Genomic DNA, 15,743 nt, shown 5'->3' on the forward strand with positions numbered 1-15,743 from the left:
GATGGATATTAATGTTGCAACTACTTTACTCTTTTGAGTCTTTTCTTCCTTCTTCCTAACGTCCCTTAAAAACCGTAACACAAAGATACACTGTATAACCTGCACTTCAGGTTATAGAGGAATATAGTAATAACCCATCTGGATATTAACATAGCTACATACATTCTGGTCCTCTGTCCCAATTCACAGTACCTCTACAGATTTTACACTTAGCAGTTCTTAAGGCAGAAGATAATGTGAGAAGATCAGATCTTGTGAGGAGATCTGGTGTGTTTTCTATTTAAGAAATTCACCACTACTCAGGCTTTTTCTCTGTTCTTTATCATTAATCCAGTTCCCTCTAAATCAACAGAAAGACTCCCTATTTATACTGAAAGGAAATATATCAGATTCATAGTCAACATGATGTAAATATTTTGGGAGGATCAACAGAGATAAAACCAGTTAGACTATCAGTGCTCAAGAGAGTTTGTCTTTATATCATTTTTTAAAAGGCTGGCAGTACGGTCAGGTAAAAAGATGAGACACTTTTGTTGTAAATAGAGACAAGCCAATCTGGATTAATAATTAAGAGCTAAATTTATTTGCTAAAGCATAACAATTTAGTCTGAATTCGCCCACAGTCTACAGAGCAGCTCTGGGTGCAAACTGACAGAGTCAGTGCCTCCGTCCAGTTTGCGCACCACTGTATTTCTGCAGAGGGTTTTTATACTTTTTATTCCGCCTTTGGCTATAAGTCATTGTGGCAAGCTGCATATTCATGCAGTCTTCTCTCATAGAGAAGGCATTTTGGCCGCTGATGTTGAAGCGATATGCAGAATAAATAAATAGACTCCACAACCTGGGGTAGTTATGAAGTGGGTATGTATGTCAGCACCCAGCACAAGTGAGGTAGCTCTCCAAAACTTGTGCCCTGAGCCTCAGTCTGACCCACACCTTTATTCCAAAAGGTGTTCCATATGCAATACATTGCACAACTTTTTCACACATATTCAACCCCTGGCCCCGCCTGTCCTTCTCTCTCATGCTAAATAAGTTCACGCCCTTCTGGGCACGCGTGGTGGTCGTACGGGTGTCTCTTGGTGGTCCTGAGGCTGAAGATTGTGGTCTTCCTCTTGACTGAACTTTTGAACTTTACCTCTCTGTGCGTGCGCTTTTGGTCCTTTGGTGCTTATCTAAGTACGTCTGTCAGTCTTGATAGGCTTGGAGACAGAGGAGCTTCTTTATCTGGGTTCCTTGCCTCCTCTGGTATTGTTCTTTATGCAAGAAGCTTCAGAAATTTGCATTTTCCTATGCCCTTTGTACCAGGCAGAGGTTTCTTAAGTAAAAGGTTAAAATTCAATACATAACTCTACAAACTAAAGTATAAATGCTTAATTCATTTTGTTAACTTAAGTGAACTCCAAAAATCTCTATTTCAATGTCTTCTGCACAGCAGATCATCAGCTAGTGATGAATCTAGATGTCCTCTTCCTTGTCTTTCCTCCTGGATGTTGAGTCTAGGTCCCGTCCTCCACGCCATCTGCTTGTGATTCGCTTGGGTGTGACCTAATGGCCAGCTTTGTGGTCATTGTTTTCTGCTGGCTAGGGCTTTTAAAATGCTAATTAGGTGCCCGGCAACTTAATCTGTGAATTAACTACAGTTTATTACATGCACCCCCAACTGCACGAATTACATATATAACACTTTCAAGGCTGAAGATAGTAATGCAACATGGTTACAGTTTAGAGGATGTTACGGACTTCTTCAGAAACACAGTTTGTTGTTTTAAACTGAAACTGTAAAAAACTGATTGCCTGCATTAACAGCTGATGAATATATTACAGCTCAAAATGTCCTCACAGCAGTTTAAAAAATTCAAGAAGTCCATCAAGTTAAAACATATTTTATTTTCTGACATAAATCAACTTTACAGCAGAATGTAATTATCCTCTCATCACCAATCAACAAAACATTTCAAGTGAACAGTTTTCAAGGGGTAGCAGTGCAGCACGCAACTCCGCGTGCTGCTCCCGAGCCCACATGCTTCCCCCACCCCACACGGAGCGCAGCAGCGGCAGGAGGGGAGCCTGCCAGCCCCGCGGTGCCGCTGCCCGCTCTGGGCCAGATATGTGCAGGGCCGGTTGGCGTCTCCGGCCGGGAGGGGCGGGAGGGGAAGCAGGGACTGAGGGAGCGGCTGTGGCTGATCGCGGCGTGCCCGCACACAGCCCCTCGCAGTGGGCCGAAGCAGAGACGAGTATGTGCTACACCAGTGCTCCCTCAGCTCCTGCTCACTGCAAACCTGAGCGACTGCAGTTACTGTAATACAGGAAAATTTAACTGGTGTCATTTTCCCCTGACCAACAATTCATGCACTGATAAAATGACACCGCAGTGGTTTATGTCAGCAGACCATTAAACCCAGGTTTGGGGTTTTGGCACCACAGATAACTGTCCTCTTTGAACAGTTAATCGTAAGCACTGTTCTCTGTTTTGCCTACAAGTGCAGCAAGTAAAATGTGCTCCCAACCAGAAGAAAATGCAGATAGTGTTTTGTTGGTAAGAGTCACCAGGAAAAAAACCCACCCACACCACAAGAACACACTGATTTTTAGCTGCTGTGTACACCATACACCAGAATATAACTATAACCAAAATAGTTATAGTTTGCTGATTCATTAAGTCCCTTGTCATCTTGCATTTTAGGTGGTAGTTTGTTTTGTGTGCTCAAGGGATGTAAATCTCTCCAAAATCAGAATGTGTAAGTTCTTATTCAGATGTACGTATATAAAAGTACTGGAAGAGAGAAATATGCTCTTAAATTTGCTTTCTTAATATGGTAAATGTAATGAACAGTTGCCACGTGTTCCCCAGAGAAGTGGGCAGGGCCTTCTTAGTTCCCATGGCAACACTAAAAAACTACTAACTCTAGCTAAGTACTGATATTGAAATGCTAATTAGCTAATTGCTCTGTTTGTTTTCTCTAAATTACCTGGAGATAACTAGTCTCCCACCCCTCCACACTGCCATTCTGGGACTAATATGCAAATAAAAATCCCTTAGGATCATGGGAGTATTTTTAGGAGATAAAAAGGACCATAAATAAAAAACTGAACACAGTAGAGGGGTCTAGATAAATGCCCTAGCTGAGGAAGAGGGAAACACATCCCCTGATTGACTTTTACCTGTCACCATCACCTAAAAGAATAGACTAGGTTAGGCTGTGAGAAGGAGGGAGCCAGGCAGAGAGTCCTGGTGCTGCCACCAGGGAAGGAGCAGGAACAGCTGTTGTTCTGGACTTCAGCAACTCTGCACGCCACGCCTCCTCATCCTCTGGCCACCGGTGTGCCACAAAGAAAGAAGGGACAGCTGCTGCTCTGGACTTCAGTGACAGACTCTGCATGCCTCCTTCCTTTTGGCCACCTGGGAAAGCTACAACAATGGGGGCGAGCTCTGTGTTGAGCTGATCTTTTTAATAAAGAGCTGAACATTAATAAAGGCATTAGCCCTGTTCATTTCAGTAAATCAAAAGGTAGTTGATATACAGGGGTGTTTTGTTTTTGTTGTCTTTCCTCATTGCTCTTCTTTCTCTTTTCCTCATTTCTAGTGATGTATCTTTCTACTTTGCAGCATCTCTGGTGTTCATTATCTCATGCAGTATTACAATTAATTTTGTAATCCAGCAAAAATTTCTTGCATAATTCTGGTTTCATTGTCTGTTATTCCATGAAAATGTATTAAATTACTACCCAAGTCAATGCAGAATAAAGAAACAGGAGAACATACCTGGAAGGAAGGTTGATATAGGAGGAGCAGGATTTAAAAGTTTCCAACTGTAGGCTGCAGGTAAAAACCCCTCAGGTTGCCTTATCTTTCTCCTTTAAATATGCCAGAAGGCTTGGAATTCCTGCATACGAATTTCCATTGGTTCCCAAACTCCTATCATCTGCCGGTAGTGGCAGCAGCTGTTATTTGTTTTGGCTGAGCTGATATTACCTTTACCTCTATTAGTAGATTATGGATCATAGAACCACAGAATGGTGATGGTTGGGCCTTTAAAGGATGACCTTTAAAGCTCATCTACTCCAATCCCCTGCAGTGAACAGGGACATCTTCAACAGGACCAGAGCCCTGCCCAAACCTGGCCTTGAATGTTCCCAGGAGTGGGACACATAACACCTTTCTGGGCAGCCTATTCCAGTGTTTCACCACCCTCATAATAAAAAATGTCTTGCTTATATGTAGTCTAAATCTACCCTCTTTTAGTTTAAAACTGTTCCCCCTTTCCTATCACAGAACACCCTGGTAAAAAGTCTGTCCCCATTTTTCTTATAAGCCACCTTTAAGTTCAGAAAGGCTACAAAAAACTCTCCCCGGAGCCTTCTCTTCTTCAGCTGAACAACCCCAACTCTCTCAGTCTTTCTTCAGAGGAGAGAGGCTCCACCTCTCTAATAATTTTTGTAGCCTTTCTCTGGAACCACTCCAACAGGTCCATGTCTTTTCAGTGCTGAGGACCCCAGAGCTGAATGCAGCATTCCAGGTGGGGTCTCAGCTGGAGCAAATGTAAATCACCTCCCTTTACCTGCTGGCCACACTGCTTTTGATGCAGCCCAGGATGCAGCTGACTTTAAGATCTAACTTAATTTAGATGTGCCACTGGCATACTTCAGTAAATTTTGAATTGTTTCTTGAACTTTGAGTAATGTGAAATACAAAGTGTTTTTCATAATTCAGTGCCTGAAAACTGAAAGTTTTTGAAAATGATGTAATGCTCTAACATCCCAGGGTACTTGGAAACAGCATTCTCAGATATGGAAACTAAGCTCATTAAGGCTTATAAATTCTTCACATTGTGGGTATTCTCAGCTCAGTCACAGAGAAAGAGAAAGGTTTTCTAACCAGGCGAGAGCCTGGGAAGCAGTTGGGAAAGAATGTAAATAATTCTCTAATCTATCTTGTTATTCACATTGTTTATAGATATGTTCTGCCGGTGTGTGTCATTCACTGCACACCAATGCCGTGAGATGTTTTTACTCTAAGACCAATGACATTAGTCCACATGATGTTCCCTATATATAGAGCGGTACATTTGAAATAAATCAGAGTTAATTCTCTTTGCCTTCTGATTTGAAGTTCTCTGTTCCCGTCCTGCTCAACAGCGTCACTACATGTGGAGTTAAATCAGGGGAGGGATAAAGGTAATGCCTGATACACAGACTGAGAGTAGGAGTTCCCAGTTTAGAAATACATTTTTTGCTTCTTGTATCCTGGTTAGATTTTACTCTGGATGCCTCCTGCACTGTATTAACACCTTTTCTTTACAGTTGTTCCTAAAGAAATACTGTCATGGAGTTCAGCAGAGATAGGCCCAAGACTACCACAAAACCCAGGAAATGCACAATCTCTCTCATAAATTACCTCTACATAAAGGAAAAAAAAAAAAAGGTTATATTTATGACTCATATGACACATCTAAAATGTTCTCTGTGGGCAAGACCCTAATATATTTAGAAACTGAGTTTTTATTGTTCCATAGCTTCTTTCCTAAGGAAGATCAAACTCAGATCTGTGTACCTGATGTGTGTTCTCCCTGTATATCAGAGTGATTTAATTTGCATAATATGCACCTGCTATAAATACTTGTTTTCAAAGAAAAGCTGGAAGCATAGAGGTTATTTTGTCCTGGAGAGTGCATATGCAGGGTATTTAGCAAGGGCTGGTTTCATATTAAGTGGCATTTGAAAGACATAATAGTTTTTTCTAGCATCCTTTTGCAATGGGTACCATATAATTAATATTACTAGTTCTACCATTTAAGAAACCACCAAAAATGCCCCTCAAACAGCAACAAGAAATTAAAGTTTCCTATTTTCGTTTAATACCAAATTATTGATATACTGCAGAATAGCTTCATAATGGATTTTGTATTAACCCAATTAAGTATTAAAATGTGTAGAAGATATTACTTGCCTTTCTTATAAATATGCTGAGGTTATGGATGTTCCCAGTCATGCCCCACCTGGCCTGTCCTATTGCTCTGAAGTAGGTGATGTGCCATCCTTGCTCTTTTCTCACAGGAGAAAATTACTCTTTTTTGAAATTGTCTGAAAAAAATCAGTCACCTGAAATCCCTAGATCTCTTTCATAATGCATTGGTTAGTTTGGAGGTAAGGAAGGATGGTTGGTTGGTTGGTTGGTTGGTTGGTTGGTTGGTTGGTTGGTTGGTTGGTTGGAGTTTTCTTAACAGCTAGGGTTAAGAAAGATGAAACCAATACACACAAAGTCTTGAAAGTCTATGGAAGACAAGGTTAGGACGGTGTCAGCTGTGCAGAGCCACATTGCAATAGTTACATTTTTGAAATTAGGGACTTTCAGTGTTTAATTCCTGTTACAACATATCACTGTAAATAAGGTGGTGATTCCTGAGACATGTATCCTAAGAAGTGGGTAGGTTTCATGCTGAGGTGGTAACTGTACTTCTGCATTTGATCCATCAGCATCTAAATATATTTGCCTGTAGCTATTTAGAAGGCACTTCAGAATGCATGCATGGATTTAGTCTATTTCAAAATAAGCACCCGAAACAAACCAACCTTTGGCAATAGTCTGAGTGAAGTAGACTTAGAGCTTGGATAAGTATTTAAAACTTTTTTTCTTTCACGAAGATTATATTGCACCAGTGGGTGAGTATGCAGAAGAACATACTGCCTGTGCATGTTGAACTGACAACACTTGAAGGAACTTCTCTTTAATAGCAAATATGATTTCACAGGAAGTCAAACACAGCAAATCACAGAACTCTTGGCAGCATCATGGGAATCCCAGGTGCTTCACATGGGGATCCTGAATAGTTGTTTTGGGGACATGATGATTTTTCACCTTTTTTAAAGTATATATTTTATATACCTTTTTTGTATCTTAGGCACTCTTAGCATGCATACTTGTAATTCTTTAAGTCTGATAACTTAGCATAATTCTGGTATTCTGTTAGACCAAACATCCCAGAGATCTCGCAGTTGGAGGCTGGAAGGCCCTATGCTATCTTGAGAAACCAAGGTCCTCTTTAAAATACATCCTGTAAATTAGAATTAGGCCCCTCCAGGGGGGAATTCTTTGGGATGGGGAGATATCACACTATTCATTCAAGCCTCTCATTGAGGCATCTTTATTAAATGTGCTAATTTGCAAGGTCTATAAAACTGTATACGTGTACTGGGGGTGTGCATTTTGATGCATTCCACCTTGGTGAAGTGGTGCACTGTAAAGATCCTTATTAAACACCGAAGTAAAAGCCCTTTACCCCTTAACCGTGTCTTAAGTTTCAGGACCAAGGAAAAGTCATCAGTTTCTGTTCTAAAGTTATTTTACCTCTTAAGTCTTTTTATTGAAAAAATGGCATCACTATATTACTACTTTTGAAGTTTTTCTGACTCAGGTGGGATAGCAATTAAGTCTATATGTGAACTGAAGCTGAGCAGTAGTGTTGACAAAACAAATGTATCTGCTGCTTCCCTATCACAAACACTAAGATGCTTGTATGGCTGAAGGCTGAAATAAATCTAAAAGAATTTATATTTACATTTGAACACCAAAAAATATCCCAGTTGGTTATCTTTCAACCAGATCACCTTTCCAGTTAACTGTAGTGATATAACACCTGACATATTCAAAAGATATAATGTAAAAAATGGTGTGAGAACTTGAACAATTGACTGGAAGTGGCGAAGGAGAAATAGCACTTAGGTTTCACATACTGCTTTAAAATCTGGTTGTCATGCACTACACTAAGATTTTTTCTTTGTTATTAAAATGAAACTTGCTAGTTTTACTTCTACTTTTTATAACTTTTTGCAGTAGTACAAAAATAAAACAATTTTTTTTCCAGGTTTGCAACAATGAGAATATTTTAATGAAAAAATAAGTGAAATGAATGCCTTGCTGGTGCAGCAAAGAATAGCTTTTATTCCTGTATCCTCCTTGTCATGGCAGAGATCCTACCTCACTCCCTGATCCATGGCTCCTGGCCACATAGTCCTGCACATTCCTTTGCTGTCCCTCTGGCACTCATCAGACAATTCTTCAAGTCAGTTCATTAATCCAGCACAGAAGAGAGTCTTCTTTTTCCTGATCAACTTGTCTTCTGGCAAGTTGACATATGACATGAGCTCACAGAGGAATCCAGAGAACACAGGAGTTTGTGCAAGGTAAGAAGTATGTGCATTGGCAACCTCTGATTGGAAGCATGAAAAAGAGAATGAAAAAACAGGGGGAAAGGATTGTCAGCTCCCTCTCTTTCATGGTATGTGAGCTTTTAGATCAGATCATCTTGACATGTCACAGTCTCAGGTTGATGAATGCCAATATTAAAGGAGAAAAAAATTTGTAATTCAGTCTTGTTTATCTACTAACTTTATTATCATCTAAATTAAAAGGCTCTTGCTTTGGGCTACTCTGGCTTCTGTAAAATACCAAATTTCTACTATTCAAGACTGTATTCTGGAAATATAAAATTAGTTCAGGCTACAGTTGTTTTGAAGTAGGCATTGAAGTAAAATACAAAACAGTACTATATTTTGCATTTAAGCTTTTATATTACTGTCCTATGAGAATATGACTTGATTAATTCACAGGTATTCACAGGTATACACAAATCTCACAAATTGATGCTATACACAAAAGTTTTTGAGGAGACAGCTTTATTTCTTTTTCCTTGGAAATGTTGTCTTATCTTGTGCTCACAGTAGCATCAGGGAAGAAAACTAGATTCTGTTTCCCCTGGGAAGCTGGACTGTTTTTAATTGTCTTTGGAGCTGCAAAACAAATTGCCATATTATTGCTTTGTAAACTTCCATCTGTCATCCATATTGTAGTTTATTGCTTCATCATCGATATCAAAGGCCACAGTGAAGATAGCTACTTCTATTAATAGTTACTGGTATAACTAACACTATTAACTGACTAAACAATATAGCAAGAGGTATTTTTGGAGTGGAAATAACTGTGAGACCTTCCTGTTTTCTGTGACTTTTGTAAAGTTATTTCTGTATTATTTTTTGCAAGAAAACTTCATTGTTCAATCTTCCCTGTTACCAAACTTCAAAGCAGTTTGCATGCTTACCTTCGTGTGAATGAAATCACATCATTTCTTGTGTAAGACTAAGTTAAAGGACAGTCATCATTGTCAAACAGTATTCAGAAGCTTTCCTAGTTGCATATGAAGTCCCAATGCTACTGACATTAGTCATCAATTTTGGCCACAAAGCCTATTGCCAAAAATTCTTACTGTTCAATACCAACCTAAATTTTCTATATGCCTTGTTGCATGTTGCTGATCTAAATTTGTCGTGCTTTCTTTATATTCCTAGATATTCTAAAAGTATGATTAACATAAAGTCAGCAAGTTTGTTCCTAATGCTTTCTTTATAGCTCTAACATGTACTGTCAATGGGAGGTGAATTTCAGTAACTTACGTAACATAATGGATTTTTTCAAAATGGTCATCACAAAGTAACCTTTTCCTGACACAGGAGTTTAAAAAAAATTAAAATATTCTTTCCTTTGAAAAATGGCTAGATTTACATGATTTGTCAAGGTTTTGTGTACAGTTACTATGTCAGCATCGATTTCGTGTCCTAAAATGCTATCATGAATGCACTTACTTTTTTCATTAACATTTATTACCCACTTCAGACATTACTGAACTAAAAGACAATTTATCAATCAAATCCAAAAGATTTTGTGGCATTGTGCAAACTTTCTTACTTGAACACTTGTACAAGTCCTAATTTTATCAATTCCTTTTGTAGATGATTTCCAGTGAGTGATAATTGAGTGAAATGCATCTTTGATGCAATTTACTACAGATAATGCATTAAAATTAGGTTTTCCTGAGCAACAGAATCAAACAATTGAAGGTACAGATGCATTAATTGAAACAGTGATATTGCAATGCTGTCACAGAAGTTTGAGCTTCATTCAAAAGCGAATAGTACAGTTAGGGGAGTTCAGAAAAAAAACTGTAGTGAAAGACTTAAAAAACCCACAAGACTTCATTCACCATTTGAATTTTGCCTAAACATTTTGGAAAGATAATTACACATATAGTACTGCAGCCTTGCAGCGTGATGAACTGGTTACATACAGCTTCATGCTTCAGTGGCTGGAATGTTTCTGGTACATCACATGTCTCATTTAAAAATAGCTGTCTTACAGCTCAGCAGCACAGATATAGCAGAGACAGTCTTGTCAGTTTCTTGTGCATTAATTCAGTTTTGGAGGCGCCTTTTCAGTTGGCATCCCATGTCATCAATTAGTCTCTTGACATTCATACATCATTGGTGGACTCATTAATACATTAATTTTCAACACTAGCATCCTATGTTCCTACTAGCTTGTTTGGAAACCTGGAATGGGTTTGCAAGCATTTTGGGAACTGAATAACTCTAGTTAGCATAGAGGAGAAAGGATTTCTGATGTATTCAGAATGGGTCTGCTGTTTTGAAATATCTGGTTTGAGTATTCTTTGGTTGCATTTAAATTTCCATTCTGTTGGTTCTTTCTGTATATTTAGCGGCACATTGTGCCTTTAAGCACTCCTTTGTCAATAAAAACCAAATTTATGTTTTGAATGCTAGCTTTGGTACTATCATTTTGTTATGCCAAAATACAGTATTAGAATATAGTAATTACAATTAGAGTGATTTTAGTATTTTGTTTTTAATGTATTTTTTTGAATTTTTAAAATAACTTTATCCTTTTTTTTATATGTATGCTCATATAAATACAGGCACAATATAATTTTTAGCTTGCCCAGTGTTTTCCAGTTCAGCAGTGCTCTGTTGTCTCCTTCTTACCTAGCTGATTGCAGCTTTCTGAACTGCTCTCAGGCAAACCATGCTGACATTAACTGGTCTAAATTAGCAGACTTATTTTAGCCATCTGATTTTAATTGTGGAGATGGCTAACTCATCAGGCTTTTAGTCTTACATTTTAAAAGCTCTCACAATTATTTACTTGTAAATAAAATAAAGGCTTTACATCATGACCTGTCACTGTCTGAAATACTTTTATCAGCCTCCTTTCTGTAAAGCTATGCGTAGCATATAGAAAATTAAGCAATATAAACCTTCTAACAAGAACTTGTGTTGTCTAGTGTTTATTCAGCTGAAATGCCTCTCTAGCACCTATTGTATGTAGATCTTGCTCACATGGAGAATCCATAAACTCTAGTATCTCTATTCTTGTCATCTTAGGAACCTGCTTTTCTGCACATGCAGCCAGAAAATTGTAGAACACGAAAAAAACACTGTCATTTACTAAAATTACATTCCTCAGCATGCTCAAACTTAGGTGTCTAAAGTGGGCCCATCAATTTATATTCAGGGCCATCACCTTCAGTTATAACTGGTTTTTTAATATGATCATGTGATTCTATAGATATCTTTAAAAAGGTGAGTCAATAGAGCAAGTTATTCCGAATAAATGTATTCTGGGTAAACTTGCATTACTTTTCCTATTCCAATCCCAAAGCAACAAGATAATTTCTAAATTGCAAGGAATTTTGTGTTTACAAATGTATAGCAAAGAACAAACTGGACATGGCTTACTGTTAGTAAGGAACTTAACCAAACTTGAGAAGTTGACAGACAATTGAGTTCAGCAAAGACAAATGCAAAGTGGTACCATGGGTAGAATAAATCCCTGCAGCAGGTACAGGATCTGACAGGTTATGTATCAGCTCTGCAGAAAATTTGGGCTTTTCCTGGGTAATGAGCTGAACATGACTGCAGTACAAGTTGGGTTTTATTATTAACAAGAGCAGACTGAGAGAAGAAATTATTTCCCTCTACTCAACACTTAGGAGGCAGCACTGTATTCCACTTTGGGGTTCCCCATGTAAAAGAGAGGTCGTAAAACATAAGAGTCCAGAGAAGATTGTATAGGTTAGAACATACACTAGGAATAGGCTGAGAGATATGGTTTTGTTTACTCCGGAGAAGAATTGGGGAAAAGTGAGCAGGAGGAGAATCTAATTATTGTCTTTCATATGGGGACATATGGGGGACAAGATGAAACCAGATTTTCACCAACGCACACAGTAAAATGACAAGAGGCAGCTAACATTTCCAGGGGAACAAAGACAATTCCAGCTGGACATAAAAGGATTTTTTCCACTGGTCAAGCACCTAGAGATGACTTTGAAATATGACTCAACAGAACACTGTGTAGCACCTTTATTGACATTGAAGTTAGAGAGCTCATTTAAGCATAAGTTGGACAATTGAGGACATGCAGACGTCCCTTACAGCCTGAGTTATTTTATGATTTTAACTAAGATACAAGTAAGTTACATACAGTATAGTATTTTAAATTTGATTTCTTCTCTGAAGACGGTGTTGGAAAATTACCAAATACATAATTGTCTTTAAATCCTATTCTGAAGGTGTAATATGGATTAGTGGAGTCACATGCAGAACTGTGGTGAAAAATGACACAGACTGTAAGTCAGAAAAAATGATGATTGATGGCTCCAAATTATAAAATGGAAGTTGCAACACAGAGATGACCAACACAAGAACAGTCATAGAAATTTCTAATAGTGTCTTTAATGAAGATAAAAAAGGCTGCAATCTTCAGTAATTTATTCATTTGTGTATACCTGTGGTGGGTGGCTGGCTAAGTTTTGTGCATGCTGGCCAAAAATTGCCTCTTGCTTAGCAAGCAGTGTGTGTGAGAGTGCTTCTGGGGCACAGGGAGGTAATGGCTTAGGTAAACATAACGGAATTTATTAACTGAAGGTAGTGTTGTGGAAGAAGACATGCACATGGGCTGTACAGAAGAGTACCTTGAGCTAATACTGGACATAAGGGACACATATCCTGCAGTGGAAATGACAGGGAACTGATCCACAACCCTTTTCCTTCATCCTGTGTGACAAGAGAAATGGATGTGACCTTTGGGTTTCAGCTCAATGTTATGCATTAGGTATTTCGTAGTTCACACTTGCCCTGCTCTACTCTAGCAATATAATATGGTGCAATCTTTAGGACAAAAGGTTTTGTCTTTTTATCTGTAAGATTTGGTTTTCTTCCAGATGTAGTCATTGAATCTTCATAGAAAAGCAAGAAGACTTTCATTGGCAAAGTTAAATTTGCTTGTATCCTGGACTTCTCATTGAGGCTTTTTATCAAAGATTTTAACTTTGATTTTGGGATTACTTTAGATTCTTTGTGATGACTTTTTTTTTTAATTGAAAACAGTTTCTAGGTGGCAGTTCGGTCTCCAGAACACTGCCTGTCTTTACTATGCCTTGTGCACCACCTACTGGATTCTTTTTAACATCCTGTGAAAGACTTATCCTTTCACAGGTCCATGAAATACAGGATTTACTTGTTTCCAAAAAGAAAACTCACAACCCCATTACTTGGGTGAAAAAATATGTCTTATCACAAATAAGTCTTAATTCATGTCTTCTGTTCAACATCCGGTTGTATTTAGCAACATCATAAAGTGTTCTTACTTTAACATCAATAATCATAATTAATGGCATTCTGGCTGGTGTAAAATATCTGAAGAAAACAGCTACTTATTCAGTAATTAGAACAGGAGTTGTTATATGGTCTGCCTTGTGCAAAGAAGTAAAAATTTTGGTTAAAATGAAATTTTTAAGACAATCTTATATTACTTCCAGAAAGAATTAGAAACACCACTTGATCCAAAATTATCTCAGGTGATGTTTAAATTAGATCAAGCTACAGCCCAGGAGTATGTAGAAGCCCAGATGATAAGGGGCTAATGTGCGTGTCTCAAACACCAGTAACCGGAGAGCCATGGGGGGTTTGTGCCAGGATCAAGATTTGCTTGGAGAACAGGACCATGTGGAGGTAGAGCAGGGACAAACATCCTTGTTCTACTCCCTAGAGGCACAGCAAATAAAAGACAACATCAGTGAAGAATCAGGCATGAACTGTAAACCAAGGGCCAATCCAGCAGGAGGATATGAGACCACCCAAGACCCCTGTGACCCTCTAAACTATATCCAGATAGATCTGAAAGAACAGCCTGCAAATGATAACTAATTTGCATAGAAAGCAAGAAACCTGTCCTCAGGGCAGGCGAAACTGATCAAGCCCAGGCACACACCATCCCATTGGCCAAAGAGATAACCTCTCTCTTTCTCTTCCCCTCTTTAACTCATCTCTTCCTTTCTCTTTTCCCTCTGACCCTACCCCATCACCCAAACCCCACTTCTGGCTTACAGAGTAGGTCAGTGACTAACATATCAGTTTCCATGCCAAGTGTTGTAATTTACTAATAAAACTATGTGGGCCCTCTCACTTTTGTCATTCCTTTTGACCACATTTACCAGACTTGAGTGTTTCCTTCCCCATAGGGTGTGACATCACAAAACAGACAGACAAGAAACTGAGAAGAGCAGAATGAGACACAGCTCAAGATGAAAGCCATTGTCAAGTGCTGTTTATGAGGACGATGAGAATGAGAAGGCGATAAGCAAAGATTGCACATAGGACAAAACGCTGTGATGTGTTTTAAGGAAGAAAAGATTTACTTAAGTAAAAGAAGATTACATCCTTCAGGATGTCTGTATCATGGTAAATAGCTACAGCAGGATCCCAAAATTAACATATAACATCATACTGCTGACAGTACCTAAGAACAGAGATGGAGTTTCAAATAATGGGAAACATTTCACATAAATTTGAATATATATGTGTGTGTGTGTGTGTATGTTTAACATATAAAGATATAAGAAATTTTAATCTTATATTAAAAAAACGGAATTTATACTTTTCATATTTTATACTACATCCGGTCCAGTGATGTCAACATATGAAACCTACTCTCACTGAATAAATGTCAGTGTATGACTACAAGAATTTTTTCCACTAAGAAACTTATAAGAAATGTTCCTTTGAAGAGTTTGCTTTGTAATAAAAGTTCAAATTAGTAGCACTAAAACAGAATAAACCTACCAAAATGCTACTGAAAGGAAATATTTAAAAATAATTTAATTTAGCTGGGGTAATGAACAAAATTGGTTGCCTGAATTGTTTTATTGTAAAGAAATTTAATTTCTATCAGGAATTAGCAGACATGCACATGCCTTGAGACTCAATTTGAGCAATTTAATGGGAGCTATTATCAGTTAAGAAACACAACAAATCAACATTTTTGTAACAATACAGGAAACAGGAGACAAAGTTGTTTAATTATGGTAGTGTTGATGGATTGAAATCCTCCACACTTAAAAAAAACCAAAGCCAGCACCACCAAAAAACCAAAATCAGTTCCAACAACCTGTCTATGGTTGACCAGGATGAAGGGCTCCTAGTAGGAAACGTGTATATTTAATGAGATTCCCTCCAGACAGCCTATCCAATGGCTAGTGCCTAGATCACTATTTTCCCCTGCTGCTGGAATCTGGACATGCAAGTCTATAAAGATCACAGCTACACTTCATCTGCTGGTACAGTCCCATGTCATCATTCCCTTCCTACCTAATGCAGACCAGCACACACTGGATCCCTTGAGTAACTGGGATTAGATGTGCAGCCAGCTGAGTAACTATCCCACAAATTCTATCATCTCCTGTGTAGGGACACACACACCATCAGACCTTATAGCCTTCCCAGCAGTTGTTACGAACTGCCTGGTCCCTTCAGTATGTGCTTCCAGCTGTCTCAGAGACATACATGTATCTGGCCCAGTCTTATGAATGCTTTGGTAACTGAGCTAAAGCTCC

General features: G+C 38.5%; 1 protein-coding gene across 6 annotated transcripts in view; it reads right to left on the reverse strand.

Annotated features, from left to right (window-relative positions):
- Positions 1 to 7,919: 7,919 nt before the first annotated feature.
- The window catches only part of TPPP (tubulin polymerization promoting protein), a 73,510-nt gene continuing 65,686 nt past the window's right edge, over positions 7,920 to 15,743 (reverse strand). For 3 of the 6 annotated variants that reach the window (XM_053938134.1, XM_053938173.1, XM_053938164.1), the window contains exon 5: positions 8,051 to 8,210. In XM_053938134.1, the coding sequence (XP_053794109.1) occupies positions 8,147 to 8,210 (64 nt within the window). In that variant the 3' untranslated portion in view covers positions 8,051 to 8,146. Of the gene's footprint in view, positions 8,211 to 8,655; positions 8,791 to 15,743 lie in introns of those variants that run through there. The other 3 variants (XM_053938157.1, XM_053938143.1, XM_053938152.1) reach the window with 2 other exon arrangements.

Source organism: Vidua chalybeata, chromosome 1 (genome assembly GCF_026979565.1).
Source record: "Vidua chalybeata isolate OUT-0048 chromosome 1, bVidCha1 merged haplotype, whole genome shotgun sequence".
NCBI lineage: Eukaryota > Metazoa > Chordata > Aves > Passeriformes > Viduidae > Vidua > Vidua chalybeata.